The sequence below is a fragment of the Euprymna scolopes genome, chromosome 14, assembly GCF_053919585.1.
Source record: "Euprymna scolopes isolate OS-2025 chromosome 14, ASM5391958v1, whole genome shotgun sequence".
Taxonomy (NCBI): Eukaryota; Metazoa; Mollusca; class Cephalopoda; order Sepiida; family Sepiolidae; genus Euprymna; species Euprymna scolopes.
The window spans coordinates 52,065,693-52,088,154 of NC_136495.1; the positions used below are offsets into that span (position 1 = coordinate 52,065,693).

The window sequence follows — 22,462 nt, forward strand, 5'->3', positions numbered from 1 at the left end:
ATTACTTAGAACTGAACTGTTTAGCAAAATCATAATACTCGCATGAACGTCTCAGTTTCTGTATGAATTAAAATCTAATATATATGCATATTGTACAATTGGGCAATACCAGGTGATCTGCCAGTGTGTGTGTATATGTGTATGCATATATGTATATGTGCATATATATATATATGTGTGTAATTCTTGGTTCGTTCTAAATCGATAAAACCATATTTCTACATTACCAATTTAATTGAAATTTTCAGAAAATCTATCTGTAAAGTCAAGGAATGTTTGCATGTTATTAAAATAATTTAACATTGCGAATTATAAAAATATTAATTAAAATAAAAATTTTTTTAGTAAGTCGTTTCTGCGAGACTGCCCGGTTTTATTTGCGGTAACTTCCGTTTCAACTACTCTCGAATTACAAGATAAGTAAAAAAAAAAAAGTTACTCATGCAGAGAGTGATCCGTGCTGAAATAATAACGTTATTATTTAAAAAGCCATTCTTAACATGGGGAACGGGAAGGGTATTTTGTACCTATTCTGTACTTTAACCTTGCAATTGAATAAAAGACATAAAACTTAAATTAAACGTGGAAATGCAATTTAAAAAATAGCATGGATCACTCTCTGCATTAGCACAAAAAAAAAAAAATCCCCTATTTTTTAAATTTATGTATCTTACCATTTTTTTCCTTTGTTTATCTTAAGGCTTTTCACTCCTGAAACATTACGTTTTAATTGTTTAGTTTCTTTCATGGCATTGTTTACATAAAAAAGTTTGTTTTAACTTTTTCTAAACTGTTTCATTTTTACGACATGCCTCAGCATATTATAAACACCCTAACCTCCCCATGTTAAAAACGGCTTTCAAATTAAACACGCCCTTCCACAAACCTCGAAAGCCGTTCTTAACATGGGGAGGTTGGAGGGTGTTCATTCCAAAAGCCGTTTTAACATGTGGAGGTTAGAGTGTTTATAATATGCTAGGGCGAGTCGTAAAATTAACGAAGTTGCTATTTATTATTTATTGCAAAAATTGCTTGAAATTTAATTATTTGACAAAAAAAATCTTGATAATTCAAAAGAATGTTTAAAATTATTTATTTGTTTGAAAAAAAAAAACAAAAAAAAAACTATTTTATAAAAGTCCAATGTTGCTTTCATTTCAAAATTGTTTTCTTAAAATTATATTTTTTTTGCGCAAACTTTTCAATGTTTTTACAATTTATATTTCGATTCCCAGTAAAAAAAAAAATAAGACAACCCACTTCTCCGTTAAAAACAAAAAAACAAAACAATCATTTAATTTGTTGTTGGCCTTTCAAAGTTGCTTTAATTAAAAAAAAAAAATGTATAAAATTATTTATTTGTTCGGTGGGGGGAAAAAAAAAAAATACACACACACAAACGAAAAATAAACAAACAAAAAAAACTAATAAATGTTTTGGTTTTGTTTTTGTTTTCAAATGGCGCTCGCCCAGTTTAAACTATTATGAATATGGCATTTCAATTTTCTGGTTTTAATACAAAAAATGTTCCATGAAAAACTTTCCCGTTCTCATTAATTAAATCGAAAAATTTCCAATTAAACAATTATGGATATATGTTCTTTTTCACTTCTTTATTTACATTTTTTCATAGTTCTTTCTGGAAGTTTAATTTTTTTGTTTTTTTTTTCGAACAAATAAATAATTTTAAACATTCTTTTGAATTGTCAAGATTGATTTTCTCCAGTAATAAGTTTCTGGAAGTAATAAATGATAATTTTAGTTTAATTTAACGTTTCCGGAAGTAATAAATGTTAATTTTGGTAAATTTATTCTTTCCCTTTCCGGAAGCAATCGTTTGGCCATATAATGATGCCTCCCCTAGATTTAGATAGCAAGTGCGTGAAAAAAAATGGTGTCTCCAATTTCGGCAATAAAGGGTAGAAGCACCATTTTATTCATTGTTGATTTATTCAAACAGTTCTTTGGAAAATAAATATTTAAAATAAAGTGGTCCTTGGGCGTTGAGTTCCATGGCGACCAGCAGAATTATTTAATGGTCACTCCCTTAGCTCCCATCCCTTTAGTCAAGGCTAATGCATGTGCACGTAACATTTATCATTTATTTACTTACGTTGCCTTTCGCACTTTTACAAACATTTATTTATTTACGTTGGCTTAACTCTTTTCATGAATAAAAAAAGTAACTAAACCTGAATTTGTTACTTTTACAAACATTTATTTATTTACGTTGGCTTAACTTTTTCATGAATATTGGAAAAAAATTTTTACTCTTTATGAATATTAAAAGAAAAAAAGTTATTAAACATTTATTAATAATTTCTCACTTTTACAAACATACATTGACTTAACTCTTTTCATGAATATTAAAAAAAAAAAAAAATAACTAAACCATGTATTGATAATTTCTCACTTTTACAGACATTTTTAATTTACATGAGTGGATAATTTTTTGGGTAAATTAGGTCTACCTCCACAATTTTCTTTTTTAAATGACGACTTTTATTGATAAATAAATCTACTTCTCTGCAACGGGAACTGAACCCCCCTTTTTTATTTTTTTAATAGTATTTTCCGGTGGGTATGCTGACAACAAATATCAGTTAAATTTTGCAAATATTTCCTACCCCCCCCCTCCCCTTCAAAAATGGTGTTTATTCCGGAAGCTGTTCTTAATACAAGGAGGTTGGGGGTGATTATAAGGTGGACCTAATCTAAAAAACAAAAAATACCAAGTTTTTTAAATGATTAAAATAATTTCTCACTTTTACAAACATTTTTACATGCGCACATAAGCAACTATTTTTTATTAACTTTCTTTTTTAACTTTATTTAAAAATTAGTAAATTTCAATGAATAGAATAATAAATCATTTATCATTAATGTGTTTTGGTTTTGTGTTGAATGAAACTTATTTTTGATTACAACAATAATGAACCAATTTAAATCTTCCAGCATGCGTTTAAGGATTACGAAATTATCAATAAATCGTTTAGTTACTAAGCCAACGTCAGTAAATAATAAAATGGTTACGTGCGCATGCATTAGCCTTGACTAGGGGGGACTAAGGGAGCGACCATTAAATAATTATGCTGGTCGCCGTGGAACTCAACCCCAAGGAGTACCTTAAGTGGCACCTATGCACTTATGTTATCGTGCTATTTTTTAAAATAGTATTTTCACACTAAATTCAAATTTTACAATATCTTTTTCTTTTATTAATTTGTTAGGTGAAAGTACAGATAACCTGGTCGGTTTCTAATGTGTGGAAAATCTAGCTCCCCCAAAAAAAAAAGAAAAGTGTACTCTGGATAGTAACAAAAAATTAAAATTGCCTCAGTCTCAAAAGATTTCTTCTCTACTGAACGAGGAAAAAAAATGGTGAAGTGTAGTTCACCTTCTGTTTCTCTCCCCCTCACTCTCTTCCATTCTTAATATCTCTCTCTATCCATCTGTCTTTCCCTCTCTCAATCTATCTTTCTCTCTATATCACCCTCTCCATCTCTCTTTGAGCCCCTTTCTCTCTCTAACTCCCTCTATCTCTCTCTCTCCTTTCCTCTGTCTTGCCCTCTGTTTCTAACTCTCCCCCTCTCTCTATCTATCAATCCCTTTATCTCTCTCTATCTCCTCTTTCTCTATTTTCCTCTCACTTTCTCTTTTCTATCTATATATCTTCATTTCTATCTGTTCATCTCTAATCCCTCATCCTATTTTAGTCTCCTAAATTAAGTACAGTGAATAAGGTATTGTCAAAACATAGATAAATCCTATTTTAGTCACCTAATTTACTGACTGTGAGAATAGAAGTTATTTGGAAATTACTGCTACCTTGAACAGCACCAGAAGTAACTGGTAAAATTTTTCTAATTGAATTGATTTTGGCAGCCATTCGGTAACAAAACGACATAGCCTTAGCCCTTGCTGCATGAGGAATACCTGTGACCTTGTCGCCAAGTAGAAGAATTATTTATTCTACTTTAAAACATTCAATTTTTCAAAAATCTCATGTTCGACATCTCCAAAACATCCAATATGGGGAAAAATATTGCAGAAATGCAAACTTATTGTTTAGGATGAATGCACAATGGTATGCAAAAAATCACTTGAGGCTCTTGGTTGATCCTTGCAAGATTTGCGTGGCAGTGTCAGACCATTTGGGAATGCAGTAATATTGCTTGCAGGAGATTTCAGACAAATGTTACCTGTTATTCTTCAATCAACACCAACAGATGAAATAAGTGCTTGCCTCAAATACTCTACTTTTTTGTGCCATGTGAAGACATTAAACTTAACTCGAAATATGCATGTCCAGTTGCAGACTGTTCGATCCGCACATAAAGTTTTGCATCACTTGTGGGAAATTGAGTACGGAAAAGTGCCAGTTGATCAGAGTTAAGGGCAAAATTCTTTGACTTTTAACTTCTGTAATTTTATTACATCAAAAGAAGAGTTAGTTTAAAAGGTTTTTGCAGATATTCAAATTATAAGAATTCCACTTGACTGAGTGAACGAGCTATTCTTGCAGGTCAATACAAAGACTTCCACGCTATTATTCAATGTAAAATTCCAAGTGAGGTAGTCAAATACAAATCCATCGGCACTGTTGTGAAAGCAGATAAAGTGGTTAATTATCCAACAGCTATATTTGCCAGGGATTCCATCGCATATATTGCAACTGAAATTTGGTGTACTAATTATCATGTTGTGAAATATAAACCAATCCAAGCTTTGCAAAGGCACATGGCTTGCAGTAAAAAAAATTAACAAACACTATCATAGAAACAGCAATCATAACAGGACTTTTTACAGGTAAAGATATCTTCATTCCATGCATTCCTATGATTCTACCGGATACATCATTACACTTTAGGAAATTGTACTTTCCAATTTTATTGTCATTTGCAACAAAGCACAGAGAACAATCTTTACAATTGTGTGGCTTACAGTTACACACTGACTGTTTTTTCACATGGACAATTTATGTTACGTATTCAAGAGTCACTAAACCAGAAAATCTCTATATCAGCTAAGAAAATGGAACAACAAAAACTGTGTACCCATATGAAATGGAAAATTAAACCTATAAGAAACATGCTTTTTCTCATTTTGGAACTTTTTCCAGTACGCCAATTTGAGCCACAGCAATGCATGGCAGGGTACAGCTAGTATATATATATATATATATATATATATATATTAGTTTGGTGCAAAAACAATATTGTTTTCTCACATGCCACTTTTATATATGATTTCTGAATTAATTCATTGATATATCTAGCCGTGTTACATATCATTTTGAAGAGTGTTTTTCGCTCTATCGAATTGTGTTATCCATTAATGTTCTCAATCTCTTCATTTTTTTTGCAGGCTTTTCGACAGCATGGACAAAATTCAAATCTGCATGATTTTCTTGTTCCAGTTCAAACTAGGTTGAAAAGCTGCCCAGGAACCACTAACGAACATATGGCACAACAGTGGTTCAAGAAATTTTGCAATGATAATGAGAGCCTCGAAGATGAAGACGGTTGCGGCCGGCTGACTGCAGTTGATAACTAACATTTTGAAAGCCTTAATTGAAGCCGGTCCTCACAAAACCACCTGAGAAGTTGCTGTTGAACTCAAGGTTCACTACTCAACAGTCGTTCGCCATTTAAAGCAACTAGGGAAGTCAAAGAAATTGGATAAATGGGTGCCGCATGAATTGACCTATAATAAAAAAAAAAAAAAATCTTCGTTTTGAGGTGTCTTCTAAGCTTCTTCTGTGCAACAAAAACGACCCATTTCTTGAGCGGATTGTGATGTGTGATGAGAAGTGGATCCTCTATGACAACTGGCGACGTTTGCCACAGTGGTTGGATGCCGGAGAAGCTCCACAACACTTCCCGAATCTGAAATTGCACCCAAAAAAGGTTATGGTAGCTGTTTGGTGGTCTGCAGACCGTCTCATCCATCACAGCTGCTTGAATCTGGGTGAAATGATTACGGCAGAAGTACTGCCGACAAATTGATGAAACTCCAATGTATGTGGCTGAGATTGATCAATATGAAGGAACCAATTCTCCTCCATGATAACACTTGCCCGCATGTTGCTCAACTGACCCTGCAGAAGCTGAACGAAGCTGACCCTGCAGAAGCTTCATCAGCCATATTCACCGGCCACCTCGCCCACCGATTATCACTTTTTCAAGCATCTTGACAAATTCCTGCATGAAAAATGCTTCAAAAGTCAAGATAATGTCGAATCGGCCTTCAATGACTTCATTGCTTCCAGAATTTCGGATTTCTATGCTATTGGGATAAATAAACTTGTTCCTTATTAATAAAAATGTATCGATTCTAATGGTTCTTATTTTGATTAATAAAGTTTATTATGAAAGCAGTTATGATCTTTTGAAGTTGAACGTAAAAAAATTACATTATTTTTGCACCAACCTAATATTATAAACCGTCAAAAAACTTCTTGTCACTCCCAAAATATATGGACCTCTATATGGATTTTCATCACTGCTACACCTTGATTAACAGTTCTGTTTTTGATTTCTTTTTTTTTTTTGTGTACCGTAGAGAACAACTTCCTCTTTATTGTCTTTCTACTAAACTCACTCCCTATTACTTTTGTTCTGCTAATCAATTTTTTTTTATTTATAGTTTTTCCTCTATTTTTCTTCCTAACACTTGGAAGGGGGAATGTTAATAGTATCACAGAATAATATAGATCCAAGGATTGACCTCTTGAACATATCTGCATTGATATGTTTGGATATATAGCCATCAAGAATGACCTGGATTTTTATTTTAGCTAAGAAAAGTTTTATTTTCTGATTTCAAGACAAAGATATTAATTCTTTGATGCAATAAATACAAGACTCATTTTAATTAATATAGATAATATCCAAAAACTGCCGCCCATGTCCATTAAGAAATTGTAGGCATGCGAAGATATGTTGTGAAAGATGAACAGTGGTTGTATCAAGAAGGGGCAATTCCTCACATTATAAATAACCTTTGTTAAATCATCTTGTTTTTTTTTTTTGTTTTTTTTTTTTTTGTTTTTTTTTTTTACTTGGGATTGAACTTAGAACCACCTTAACATAACCTGCACACACTAACCAATTTCCTAGTTTTGGCTGTGTACCCCTGGGACACAAAACATCTGAAATAAGTTGGAGAGAGAGAAATAGTTAAAATGTGAAATTGGCAAGATGATGATGAAAAACGTTTGAAAAGTATAACTAAAAATACCTCATTATAGAAATGATATCAAATAATATTTTCATTTGTTTTTCAGAGGTTGGGGTTTACGCTGCTTAGATGATATTCCAGCTGGTGGTTTTATTTGTATCTATGCTGGCCTTTTGTTGACTGAACAAGGAGCAAATGAGGTAAGCAAAACAAGAAAAATTGATTCACAATATTGTGTGAATTGCGCATTCGGATGCTTGAATTTTGAGTGAATCATCAAATTTTACTTGGAAGATGGTTTATTTTTTATATTTTTTGATTAAGATTTTTGCATATAATCAAATAATGAATTCAAAACCAGTCTCATTATTTTCTAGAAATTTTTATCATGCATTTTTGTATTCACCTTTCAATACAATAAATGATAAACTTATTTAATTGTTAGATTATTAAATATGCATCTGTAATTTTAAAAAGTAGGTTTAATAAAAGCTAGATCCTCCTATACAATTCATTTAGTAATAGACATCTATAATATAAATCTCACCTGTCTGTTAGTGTGTGAATGTATGTTTATATATCTACTAAAAACTTTCATCTGCCACATCGGACCAGGTTGAAACCAGTATTAGAAAATATAATCAATTATTTCGTATAGAAATAAAGTTTTGAACTAAGGTAACATTATCTCTTTCTAAATGACTTCAAAAACTGCATGTATCAAGCATTATTTTTTTAATTGGTTTAAATAAAAGAATTTTCAACGTTAACTCGTAATCAGCGTTGTGAGCCAGTGGATTAGGAAGTTGCTTTGTAAGATTTAGTTTTGACATTTGCGTACACATAACGGCAGTCTTTTTTTCTTTTTTCATTTAAACAGGGTTGTTTTGTAATTTCAGCAGATAATTATATTAAAACAAAAAGCAATTTTCTTAATTCAATTTAAAAAAAATGTTTTTTATCAGGTTTAAGTAAAATGAAGGTTAAGTTTTTATTTAAAAGAAATAAAAATTCCAATACGATGACGATAAACAAAAAATTTTTTCTATCATTTACATTTTTACATTTAAAAAGAGTTAAAAGATTTTAAAACTGTTGAGGGAACAGGATGGTCTGCTTGTGTGATAGACAATCCCGTCCCCATGTGTATGGTGAATGTATTGGATGGTAGAAGGATTGAAAAAGCAAAAGGTCGCATAATGATGACGAAAACATACCAGTGTAAATCAGCTAAGGAATGCAATTTATTTACATAAATATACATGAGAAATATTAAGAAAGAGATAGCCTGCCTTTGCTTTATTATTATTTTCATGGCAAGTGTTTGACTAAACTTCAATCTATCGTCCCTCCCCCTGCCAAACTTTCACAAAACACTCGACTACCCACAATCACTATATAAAATTACTATCACTCTCTAACTGTACCTAAATCTAAATGCAGATTCCATGAACAAAGCTTCTTTCCCAGAACTGCCCGCCTGTGAAACATTATTTCACTGGCCTGCTTCTTGGTTGAATACAATATGGTAGCCCTCAAATCCAATGTAAACAAGTTCTTGTTGAGCCGTTCCCATAAATAATCAAATCATACCCAATTTCCACCATTAATGATTACTATACTATCACCTTACATTCATTAACCCTTATCCTCAAGTGGCCTTCAGGCCTTGATAATAAGTGGTGACTCCCAAGTAAAAAAGGGGGAAAAAAAATGTAAATCCACCCCTCTTCATTCTTCTACATCATGCTGGACTAATGAAAACAAAAAGGATGAAGTAAATTTCTATTGGTCAACCTTTTATTTTTATTTATCAAAAAATATCAACATTTACCGTATATTTCGGCGCATAAGACAACCCTTAAAGTAAAAAAAAATCATCTTTAAAAGCCAGTATTTCATAAGATACCGGGTGTTGCAATATCTAGCCTAGGCTAAACAAACATGGTTTTGTGATTTAACAGTCGTCTTATACAACCGATATATGATAAATTTATTAAAATTTGCTCCAATTTTGTACCTCGTCTTATCTGACGGTTGCCTTATATGCAGGAATAGATGGTAAGTGCATTCCATAATAAATGCATAGTGGTGTTACAAGAAGTGTTACTGATGCTTTTGATGTCTGTTTTTGAATGAAAATGTTTTTTTGTGTTTTTACACATAACAGACTGACATTATGAGTAATATAATTAAATATGAACAATAGACAATCAGGATAATTGATAAGACTGGTATGATTAAATAACGCAGTAGCAGATTTTTTATGTTGATAATTAAATCAAATATGTCAGTACAAAATGGTGTGTGTGTGTGTGTGTGGGGGGGGTAAGATTAATTTTTTGGTGAAATCCTCCATAAGTTGATGTATGATTTACATAAGCTTATAGCCGAAATGACATCGTAAATTCGGTTTTCCCTCACGTAACCATTCCGAATCAGGAAACAAATATTCTAGTATTAAAAATATATAAACAAAACCTATTTGACTAAAACTTTATTTAAATAAGATGAATTTGTCTAAACTATTGATTTCTTTTTTTCTGTTTTTCTAAAAATTAATTTTTTTTTCTTTCTGTGATCGTCAGGATGGTCAGCAGTATGGAGATGAATATCTGGCCGAGTTAGACTACATTGAAGTGGTAGAGAAACACAAAGAGGGTTACGAAAGTGAAGTTGTCGAGCCCGAAGAAGAGAGCTCCGATGATAGCAATTCTTCAAGTGGTGCCAGCCTTTCAAGTGACAGCTCTGATCGGTAAGTATTTAACATTTCAAGTTTTGCAATTTTTCAGATGAGGATTATTTAAATTTTTATTCTTACCTTGGTTTTCTTTTCTTTTCTTTCTTTTTTTTTTTTTTTTTTTTTTCACATTTTGGCTGGTATAACTTCTGACCATCTTTTTGAACTCTGGAATTTATAGATTTATAGATCAAACTCTGGCACCTCTACAGACTTTCGAATTGAGCTCTTCATTTAATCAATGAGGGTAAATTGTTCTCATTCCATTAACCCCACCCATATATATATATATATATATATATATATAATGTTACAGAAGAATTTAAAAAAAAAAAAAAAATTGGTTAAATTTAGCTTATTTTGATAAATTTCTTTTTAGTTTTCATTATATTTTTTTTTAATGTAACTATTTCCTCTTTTTTTTTTTTTTTTTTTTTTTTTTTTTTTTTATTGATTTTAGTTTTCCAAGACCAGAAGTTTAAAATAAGTGTAGTTGGGAGCCACAGTGACTAAATTCATCATTAAAAAAAATAAGGAAATAAATCTTTCTCACTTAACCACTCATTTATCGGCAAAATCATTAGTTGGAACCCAATATTAAAAATAAATGATTATGAAAATAAGATCGAAAACTGTAAAAATCTGTTTTTATACAAGATGCCATTTCTGGGGAAACATAAACAGAAGCTCAAGAGAGTCTGGCATGAGTGACTGGATATTATTCTCCATTGTTTTGGATTCAAAACCAATGGTAGCAATGTTTTCCTGATCTTCTGTAATACAAATATAAATATTACATTCTTATTTTGATATTTTTCTTAATTGAGTATTCTGCTGGGGTTCTCCCACTAACCTTGCATAGGTGTGTGTATATATATATATATATAGATAGTAATACTACATATCTGAACAATAAAAAAAACTTGATTAGGTTTAAAGCTCCTAAAATTCATACAATTATCCAAATGAAGCCCTGATGCAACAGATGAAAGCGTTGAGTGATAATAAGTTTTCAGTGACAGTCTTCTGGAGGTTGAAGATTAAATCTTCATTGTAGGCAATAATAATAAAGAATAAAATATAAATTATTTAACGCTTCTAATTGGCCATGGCTGATGGAACAAGAATAATCTATTCTGTAGATTAAATAAAGTATTCAGTTTGAAATTCGTTTATAGGTTCCAGAGTTAGAAGAAATACACCTGAAGAAGGTTAGTCTTACATTGGCTGAAACATTGTGAAAATAACAATCAAAATAAGAATGCTATAATGCAAATTTTCGTTTTTCTTTTGCTATTTAATATGATAATGTTTGTTTTCAACAGCAGACCATAAAATATGCATAATGTCATGTTACCTCACAGCTTTCAAAAATACATCATGAAAGCAACCTTACAAATAGGTTGCTCCATATTTATTATGTACTGTTGAAAATGTTTCAAGTTTTGGTTTAAAAATAACAAAAACAACAAATACATCTATTACTAATGGAGATTTAGTATCTGTCTGATGCTGAACCCTACTTTTAATTGTGTATCTGAAACCAAAGCTATACTAGTGCTATCTTTTAAATGCTCAATTCAGTTTACTATTTCAGAGAAACAAACTATTTTTCAATGCTCAATTCATTAGGATGGATAGTGTAGCATCAGTTCTTTTTGTTCTGATACCATCCTCCCAAGCACTACCTCCTGCTTAGAGGAGGGAATAGGATATGTTTGTTGTATATACTAACAAATACATTTGATTAGAAAGAGCATATTATTGCTAGTTATTCTAATTTTATTGTGCTAGTACATTCGTTCATTCCTTCGTTTTGTGTCACAATTTCATTGGTAACAGGAGTAGAGTTCTTGCTATGATGAAGAGGAAATGGCAGAAATACATTTCCAGTTCAAAGGTTAATAGAAAGGGAGATAAATAACAACATAGAAGCGTTAAAAAGTGTGTATGACATTTTATTTTAAAATTTTGCACTCTCTCCCTCCAACTCCTTCTTTCTCACCACCATCCTCTTGACTGCTTTTCTCCCTCTTTCTCTGTCACAACTGGTTCAGTATAGTAGAAAGAGAGAAAGCAAGTTAAGAAAAGTGATTGACTGTTTAACCTTATTTCAGTGTTGTTTTTGGAACATCTACCAGTAAGAGTAAAAGTACCAGGTTGGAAAGAAAGTAATCTCGTTTTTTTGCTTCATTACTTTGCAGCCTCCTAAGTTGTACACAGTTCTAGATTTTTTGATGAATTTGTGTCATATCTTGCTTTGCCTTTCAGATATAGTAATTAGTGGGAAAATATTAAGCTTAACTTTCTCAGCTGTAAAAAAATGGATATTAAGTGAGGAGCATTTGAGACATTGCGTGCTCTATGATATCAAAAAATAAAACTCGACTGCAGAAACTACAAGGAATATTGGAACTGTCTATGGAATGAATATTCTGAATGATCGAAAATGTCAATAGTGGTTTGCAAAATTTTCTTCTGGAAACTTTTACCTGTAAGCTCGGCGACATTCGGGAAGGTTAAAATCAATTGATAAAGGCACCATTAAAGATGCCACGACGACTAATCCAAAGTTAACCAGCTGAGAATGAGCTCAACAGTTCAATACAACCCATGCCGCAATCATTTCATGCCTTCACGAGTTAGGGAAAATTTAAAAACTTAAATACTGAGCTCCCCATAATTTGACTGGCTCAACAAAATCAAAGATTGACTGTTTGCATATCTTTGCTTTCTGGGAATTGTCAAGAACCATTTTCGCAAAGAACTGTGATTAGAGATGAAAAATGAGTTCTTTATAAGAATACCCAATGCGAAAGACAATGATTATACCGAAACCAAAGTTCACGGCCTGTTCCAAAACAAGAACTACACCCAAAGAAGGTTATGCTCTCTTTATGGTGGGACATGAGAGGACTGATTTATTATGAGTTACTAAACCATAACCAAACAATCACAGCAGCAAAATATTGTTCGCAGCTGGATGATCTAAAAACTCTTCTATAAGAAAAATGGCATGCATTACTCAATAGGAAGAGTGTAGTGCTTCAGCATGACAACACAAAACCTCACATAGCAAGAGTCACTCATGATAAAGTCAGGTGTTTAACTTGGGAAGTTTTGCCTCATCCATTTTATTCAACTGATATTGCTCCATCCTACTATCATATTTTCCAGTCTGTGTTGAATCAATTAAGCAATAAAATTTATGAAAATGATAACCAACTAAAAATTACTTAATTTGTTTTTCTCTCAAAAATTAAAGAAATATTTTGAAGAAGGCATAAAGATTGTTGGACAGAAGTCATAGAAAATGAAGGAAATTATTGTAAAGATTAAAAATGCTGTAATGTGAATGTTTCAAATGAAATAAATGTGTTGGATGACATTATTTTCTTTCCAATCAAATAATTTAACTTGCACACTAATTTGATTCTAAGGGAATGAATATTACAGTATTTGGCCAGTGTATCTTGTGTAGTTTCTGTCTTTTAACTGTACACACACACTGATTAGAATCTTAAAAAGATCTCTCGGTTCAAGTAACTTAAATAGCAGACAAATGTCTAGCAAAACGAAAATAAGAACTTTGGGGTGGGTAAATTAATTGACATTTTTTTTTTTTTAAATGGGCAAGTTCAAAAGAAAAATATCTCCCTTAATTATTAAGCCAGTTATAAGCGTTTTTCTGTTATGTTTTTTTTTTTTTTTTTTTCGAATCATATTGTATTTTTTGTATTTTTATAATTCTGTAGTTACTTTTTAACAGGAAAAATATCTGAATAAATTGTTTGGAATTATGAGATTGTAATTAAAAGAAAAATTTAGTAGATAATTTTTTTGTTTTGTGTTTTAATTAATCAAATTTATTGTTTATTGTGATATAAAATTAACAATACAATCTTTGTATTTCCTTTAGCCGCAATGGACGAAAAGACAGGTTAGTTATTTTAGTTTTCAAATGTTTGTAACATTTTCTTTAGGTTTCTGTGTTTGTCTTTCATGATTACATTTTAGTCTCTTAGATCAGCTGTTTGTTTTTAACCCGCCCCACCCACCGCCTCCTTCAATTCTTTGACTAAAATAAGAAATATAAATTTCTTTCAAAAGTTTTTAGATGCAGATTGATAATCTGGATTATTTCGACTTGTATTCTCATCTTTTGTTTCATGAGAAATGTATATAGCAGAATTCAAAACTAAAACTTTTATTTAATCCGCAGATGTAGGTTGTTCTTCTTCCATCAAGCATGATCTGATAGAAGTGTTAAATACTTTTTTTTATTACTACTTATTACTTATAACAGTTGTCTTTAACAAGTATTGAACCTTCAACCGCCAAAAGACTGTCACTTAAAACTAATTGTTAATCAATGCTTTTATACGTTGCATCACGAGTCCATGTAAATACAACAACCAAGATGAGAATAGTTTTCTGAATAAACAAAATAATACAAATATAAACTTAGCTTTGACTATCCAACAATCTTCTTTAATTTTTATTTATTGCGGACTATTAGCTTCATCTTTTTTCTTAGTTGTTTCACAATGTTTCGATCAACTATTCCTCTGGCCTTCGTCAGGTGGTAATCACGACAGGATAGGAACTCTGAATCTCCTGACTGCATCTACTGCAATTACTGCCTTCTGTAGTCGTCATCTCACCACGTTTTGGCTAAGTAAGCCTCTGGCTGGCTTTGGGTATGATTGAAACCGCTATCTTTATACAATTCTCACTTGGAACCATGGAGATTCAACGTCTCTATCCCCGAATGACGATCAAGGTTGAATTTTTTGGTCTTATAAATTCATGTTTATTTATTATCTGATCTTTCATGGTTGGGTCCGTATCGAATTTGAGTAATTGCAGTGGATGCAGTCAGGAGATTCAGAGTTCCTATCCCGTAGCGGTTACCACCTGACGAAGGCCAGAGGAATAGTTGATCGAAACATTGTGAAACAACTAAGAAAAAAGATGAAGCTAATAGTCCGCAATAAATAAAATTAATAAATAATACTCATCTCAATAATGAATTGCAATTAAAATAATATAATGATTGAGATAATTTTTTAATCAATTCAATTGAGAATTTTTCTGATTTGTTCACTCAGGTATCACCGAGATAGAAGGATAGTTTCCATATAGACATTTCTTAGTTGAATATTTTCTCTAGATGATGTGCCATGCAATTTTTAACATTCTTGTGTATATTCTGTTAAGTGATGCTTCCTGTATCCAAGCTGTCAAGTTATTAATATTCCACCATCGCCCTAAAAAAGTTTCCTGAGATTATTGAAAGAGGGATGACGACCAGATGGTGTGTAGACCATTAATGACACCCCAGGCTTTTGTTGTCTTTTTATGCTGATTGGATGTTGCCGCCAAGAAATATGCATTCCTCGACCAAATATAATCTTTTTGTCAATTTAATTTCTAGTTGATAAGTCCTGTTCTGCCAGTATTATTAATGTAATCTCACTGGATCATTTCTTGAATGAGATGGGGAAAGTTGCTTGCCTTGTTAATCGTGTCTGACAACAAGGTCATTGGCATAATATACAACTGTTACTGTTTTTGCTGTATGATATAAACTTCTTGCTCTTTCGAGGGTGAAACTCTACATCAGCAGATATTTGCAGGATGTAATCTACACACAAGTTGAGAAATCATTGCTTTATTTAAAGAATAAATTAGAAAATTATTTAAAAATAAATGATGAATTCTTTAGGGTAGATATAAATTTATATGATTAAAGAAATTGTTTTAATCTCTACAAAAAGCTGAAAAATAAGAAATAATGTTTGACACTTTTTCCCTGCATATTTTATTTGCTAGTTCTGTTTACCTGGTATTGGTCGGGTGAAGATCTTAGCAAAAAATAATATATCAAGTTCCATTCTATTTCAGGATACACAGCACTTCCACTTCTTGACCGTGTAACCACTTTCTTGGAGTGGTTGGGTACAGTAAATACTTAATTATAATAATGTCGTTTTTTGACGTTCAACTTCATGTCAAAAAACATTATTTTTGCACCAACCTAATAATAGTGAATAAAGAAAAGTTAATGTGCAAATTAGGAAAAACAGACATACACACTCAGCTGTTTAAGTTTATTGATATAGAGATTAAATAAATTTACTTTTTCTTTTCCCAGATTAAAGGAAGTGACATTTATTGTGACATCAGAAAAAAAAATATTTTTAATGTTTTACAAATTTATTTCAAACCAACATAATAAAAATATTTCAAAGGATTCATATGAATAAAAATGTGTTATTGTTACTTTTTCTTAAAATTTATTCGTGAATGATTTGCAGATGCAATTGTTACAGTTTTCTAAGCAATTAGACCATCAATGACTCGTTGGAGCAATATTTATATTATTTTATAGTTAGAATACATTGTGATGTCATCATAGACCTTTTCTCTCTTTTTTTCATCTTTCTCCACTCATCAGGTCTATTGAATCAATTACATTTGAGAAAGGCATAAATCCATATGTTCTCACTTCAGTTCCGAACTAAATAGTAGCATAGACTAAATACACAAACTTTGATTGGGTAACTCATCTAGTAGAACGAAAACTGAAGTAACATTAGTCGTTCTCTGCTTATTCCAGCAGTGTTTTCATTCTTTCTTGACTTTTCTTTGCCTCTAGATTCAAGCAATGCTATTTTAGGAATGCACAACCTTTGCTTCTCTATATCCACTCATCAGTCATTCTTGCAGAGGGTATCCATTATCTCTAAAGATTGAAAATAATGAAAGTTATAACAAATCTTTGGAACAATTAAATTTATAATGTAACTGGTCCATCCTACTAAGAAGGTATGATTACTTGTGACGGCATTCACCCAGGATGAGTTGAGTCGACTCCAGGTGAATTTGCTGTATCATGAGTTAAGGCAATCCATCCAGGTCTGTCCACTGTTGACTTCTCAGCATACTTCAGCCATTCATGATTTCATTGCCACACAGCAAAGATGGAGGGGCGAATCATAGCTTTCAAACCAGATTGGATCATTTCAGGCCATGTCTTCAGTTGACCACTTTCCTTGCACCATTCCATTGACAGTGTTGGTGCTATTACTTTGTAAATCAAGTCAGTTGGTGGATGATGAAGGATGTTGCCTAAACCATTCAAGCCTCCTGATAAGTACTTCCTCAAATCTAAGAAGCTTATATTATGTGTGGATTGTGGTGTTTAGGATTTGGTCAGCGATACAAATCCCAAGAATACGCCAAAGACACCAATAAGTGAAGACTTCCAACCTTTGAATGTCAGCTACTTGTAGGGGTCATGTTTCGCAACTGTTAAGATAATGTGAACAAGGGTCTGGTAGATGCAGCATTTGGTCATTAGCTGGATTTTTTCTTCAACCAAATGTGATTATGAAATTGACAGTAAGCAGAGCAGTCCTGTTGATTCTAATTGAGATTCCATCTTTTCTCTCGTGGCTGTATAAATATAGGCTGTGGAGTCGTCACCCTCTTCAGCTACTTCCTTGTTAACAGTTGTTGTGACTTCATGTGACTGAAGGATGTTGACCAAGAGAATATTTGTTTTTGAAGCGTTAAATTTCATACCAACCGCAAAACTGCACCACTTATACCATCAAGTGCAATTTGGATATCTGCGTATGTCTTGCCTAATACTGCAACATTGTCGATGAAGTCTTGATCAGTGACTAAAGTCCTGTTCAATTTGTACACCAGGCATGCTGTTTTAAGATCCAGTCAATGACGTAGTTAAAAAGAAATGGTAAAAGAACTCAACCTTGACAAACACCACACTGAATATTGAGGAAAGCAGAATTCTTGCTGTAACAGTTCTATGTTAATAGTAAGCTTTGATTAGCTTCAGTAATTTTGTAGGGAATCCATAATGCCTTAATCTCCCACGGGCTTTTGCAATTAACAGTCGAATGCAGCTGCAAAATCAATGAAGTAGACAGTGGTTGACTTTTGATAGCACCAGCATTGCTCTAATACTCTGTGTAATGCGAATATTTGGTTGGTAGAATCATTGCCCCAGTGAAAGCCTCATTGGAAAGGTCTAGTGCACTCATCACATCTTGCTGGAAGCATCTAAGGAAGATAACCGCAAAAATTTTTGTAACATGAATTAGGCTAATCTCTTACTGCAGACACACCGGTTGCTCTTTTGAAGAAAGGAAGCAAAATCTGAGCTACTCCAACCATTGGAAAAAATTTTTCAGTCTTCCAGATGGAAGGAAAAATATGGTGAAGTCAGTTAGCCATAATTTCTGGGCAGTACTTAGAAATCTCAGTTGGTAACGCATCTTCACCAGCAGCTTTTTTTTTCAGTTTCTATGGGACTTCTTCAATTTTGGCAACCTTGAGCACATCACAATCATAAGGAATCATAATTTTTTGATTAGGAGGTCAGTCTTGTGTAAAAATGAATTTACAACATAATGACAAGGTGTGATTGATGTTTGTGCAATTCTTGTTTCATGCTAGGCTCCCTGTGTATTCATCCTTACATGGGATATCTATTATATTAAGATCTTTATTAAAATGGTTGACATATTTTAAACCAAATTTTACTTAAATTTTATAAAAATGTTTAAATTGACATTTAAAAGCATGTTGAATAAACTGTATTACTGCATATTAAAAATTTTTTTTTAATGATTTTTTTTTTTTTTGTTACATTGACAATTGTAGTAATTTAATTTAAATGACTATATATGTATATATATATATATATATAAAAAACTGAACGTGTCTGTGTACATTTCCATACGCAATAACTCTGTCAATTTTAAGTCTAAAAATTCAAAATTTGATATACAGGGTACTGAGATTTGGGAAAATCGACGTAATTGGTTTTCGGCCAGAAATTTGGCGATTAAGGGGTCAAAGTTCAATGATTTGACCTTTGAGAACTCTACCAAACTCCTCCGACAATTTTGGGTCTAAACACTTGAAATTTTAGATATAGGTTCCTTGGACATGGATCTAACTTTATAACTTAAGTTGAGCCCAAAACAAATGTTAAGGGGTCATAATAGGGGTCAAAGTTAAAAAAATTAACTTTTTTTTTTTTTTTTTCTCAGCATACACTTCCAAACACCCAGGCAACGCCGGGCACCCATTGCTAGTTTAAAATAAAGCTAAAACCCATGATCAGATGTGAAAATATTTTTTGGTAAATTTGAAAAATGGAAATTAAATGATTAGTGTGTTTTATTATTTTTATTAATAACAAGCTGTACCTACCCAGTGTTAGTAAGGTTTTTACAAATAATTTTCATTTGTTTTTTTAATAGTATTTTGAAAGTTGAATTTAATTATTATGGTAATGTTTGATCATTAGATTACTAATTTAACAATAATTAGCTATAGTTTTATAACAATTTGGTTCAAGTAATGTTTTAATCTCTTCCAGGGAGGTATTTATGGTTATTTATGCTTTTTGAAAATAAAATTTAATGTTTCCAAAAGTATTAGCTGAAATAAATTATGATAAAACCATAATTAATATTGTTTTATTATAAAATTATTTGATGTAAAAAGGTCGTAAATTTTCATTTACATGAGAATTTACTAAGAACTTTAAAGCCAATTCCAAAATAAAATTCCAAATTCCTTTCAAATTTCAAAGGGTTACAAAGAAATTCATCCTTTTCTCTTTTTTTTGTTCAAGTATTAATTGAATTTTTCAATGCTGCTTATGAAGAAACTGAAATTCATTATAATGGATTTAATTTTGTAATTATATTTTTAAATAGGATTAAAAAAAACTATTTTCAGAATTTACTCTACTGCATTTTTATTTCAATAATAAATAGAATAATAGTAAAATAATTTGTATGGATATAAAAAAAAACAAAAAAAAAAACGAATTGAATAATAGTAAAATATGTATGGATGTAAAAAAAAAATTCTAAATCTTTATGTATTGAAAGTTTTAGAAGTTTTTTACATTCAGTCATTTTCTAAATAAATTATAACATTACCTTTACAACAATTATAAGTTTAAAACAATTTGGTTTAATTAATCATTTAACAAAATTCTACTATAAGACCATACAATTAAACTTTTAAAATCCTACTTTTTTAAAAAGAAATAATTTGATAAAAAAGCACAAAAAATAAAAATGGAGGTAAAAAAAAAACTCACAAAAAATAAAAATGGAGGTAAATAAAGCACAAAATATAAAAATGGAAGTAAAAAAAAAAAAATGCAAAAAATAAAAATGAAATAACAAAAAAAAACCTCCTGTCATGAAAACATTTATTTAACATGTAACAATATTTTACATTACCAAATTTTTTTATTTGAAAATTCCATGTGTAAATTTCATGGTTCCTTTCTTCATATATCTGCCAATATTCATTTTGAAATTTCTAACAATTTCAATCTTTTTAAAAATATGATTATCAGCTAATTCTTAATAAAAAAAATATGGCTGTCATTTTTTAACCACCACCACCACCACCACCAACAACAACAACAGAATTTTATTTATGGTGTATTCAATTTTGAAGCAATTCATTTATGTAAAATTTCAATCTTTGTAAATTCAACCAATCCTTTAAGCAGCAGTTAACACTAATTCTAAGTGCACAAAGTGCATGGGATTCTTTTTTCCAGTTACAGCGATTTTTAACAAAAATATAAAATTGTATTTGTTTGGATATGGTACAATATAGCTATACACATTCTCATATACACACTTCTAATTTTACTCCATTTTTGTCCTTCTTTTGCACTTTAAGTCAAACAGAATAAGAACTTTACAAATTCATGTTTTCATTTTCTTTCCTTTCCACCATTTCAATATATTTGCTGATTTGTTCACTTCATATACTTTGTCCTTTCATTTACACAGCCTCTTTCCAGGTTGAGCTTCCACTGGTGTCTGAGGCAACAACATCTGTTTTCTCAGATCTTACTACTCAGCTTCTCACCCATGACTATTACGACTCCTGTTATATTCAATTTGCTGATGTTTATTTTTAGGTGATTATTTAAAAAAGGTTTCATACTAGCAGTTGTTTGGGCTGAACTTTTCTTCCTAATTATATTCATCACTTCTGCAAAAGTAATGAAAAATAAAATTCCTAATAACTGACAAAGTTTCTTTTAAATAAAGGAACAAAATATTAGTCTACTGAGGTGTTTTTCATTTGAATCTGTTTTCTATTTTTGCTAGTCTCTGTTCAAGCAAAAGGATATAATTGTTGTAAACGTTTTTCTTTCTCATCAGAGATCGCTCAGACAAGAGGAATTCAGATGCAAGGAATGAAGAAAAATTAGGAAAACTTGTGCTAAAAAGAGAATCGAATAAAGACAAAGAATGGTAAGTGTTCTACAAAAGTTTTGTACAATTCATAAATTTATTTCTTTTGTTGGACATTTGGAATCTTATATAGAACTAACTGTACTTATGCAGTTATTTTAGTTTTTAATTTTTTTTGCACATTTTTAAAAATATTCTTCAATTTAAAATTCTCCTTGCTGATGTTTATATTTAAGTGATTTAAAAAAAAAAAAGCTTTCATACTAGCAGTTGTTTGGGCTGAACTATATAATTTAAAAACTAAATTGTAACTGTTGTTATACTCCAAATAATATGGTACAACAATAACAAATGAAAATTAGTCAGAAGCAAAGCTCGATTTGTTAGCATAGATACTATTTGGGTCTGATTTTGAAAATCCAACAAGATTGTTATATAAATCTTGTATATGAAGTAAAGCTAGTCAAAATGTATCTATAGACAGGCAGTAGACTCTAAAATGGAGCAGGATTAAAAATTCTATTCTACCACAAAGAACTGCCGTACATATGGTTGTTTTTATAAAAGATTTCCAATGAATGTAGATTAATTAATATTCTATCCGAGTTTATATTTCATTCTTTTTATATTGATATAAAGAGGAAGTAGGAGGTAGTAATTAATTTGAAACTGTAAATCAAGATGATTAACAATTTGAAAAAGTTAATGCTAAACTAAATTTTTTTCTTGATATATGGTTAGCCTGCTGTCCTGTCATTACATTTCAGTTCATTAATTAAGTACACATACAAATAAAAAATAATGAAGCAAACGTTTATTTATATAATAACAAACAATTATAATAAATGTATGCAAGTTTCTCCATATTCCTCTAAAATTAATTCATCACATTTACTTAAATTTCAAAGAGACATGCATCATTCATTTTTGAAACTACATTCTATGTCTAGTTTAAATTTGATCAGCTATAGAAATCACGCTTCAGTAATGGGCATATTAATAGCAATTAGTGTTCATTTCATCATATACAACCAATTGTTTGCAATTGGTTGTATCAACATTAAATAAATCCTTAGAGTTAATATACCATAGAAGAGACCTGACAAATCAAACCAATTTTATATATAATCGTTAAGTTGTTTTTTGTCTGTATGTAGTTTAAGTAATTTTCTTTAGATAAACTTATGGCCATCCATATATTTTGTGGATGATTACATTTCCCCACAATGGAGATCCTCAGCTGTGCATAGCTCTTCATAAAAGA

General features: G+C 31.1%; 1 protein-coding gene across 10 annotated transcripts in view; it reads left to right on the top strand.

The window, feature by feature from the left end:
* The window catches only part of LOC145293007 (histone-lysine N-methyltransferase SETDB1-B-like), a 166,276-nt gene that overhangs the window by 110,040 nt on the left and 33,774 nt on the right, over positions 1-22,462 (top strand). For 8 of the 10 annotated variants that reach the window (XM_080139265.1, XM_080139270.1, XM_080139271.1 and 5 more), the window contains 4 exons: positions 7,289-7,382; positions 9,771-9,937; positions 13,842-13,862; positions 21,166-21,258. In XM_080139265.1, coding sequence (XP_079995391.1) covers positions 7,289-7,382; positions 9,771-9,937; positions 13,842-13,862; positions 21,166-21,258 — 375 coding nt within the window. The remainder of the gene's footprint in view (positions 1-7,288; positions 7,383-9,770; positions 9,938-13,841; positions 13,863-21,165; positions 21,259-22,462) is intronic. The other 2 variants (XM_080139269.1, XM_080139275.1) reach the window with 1 other exon arrangement.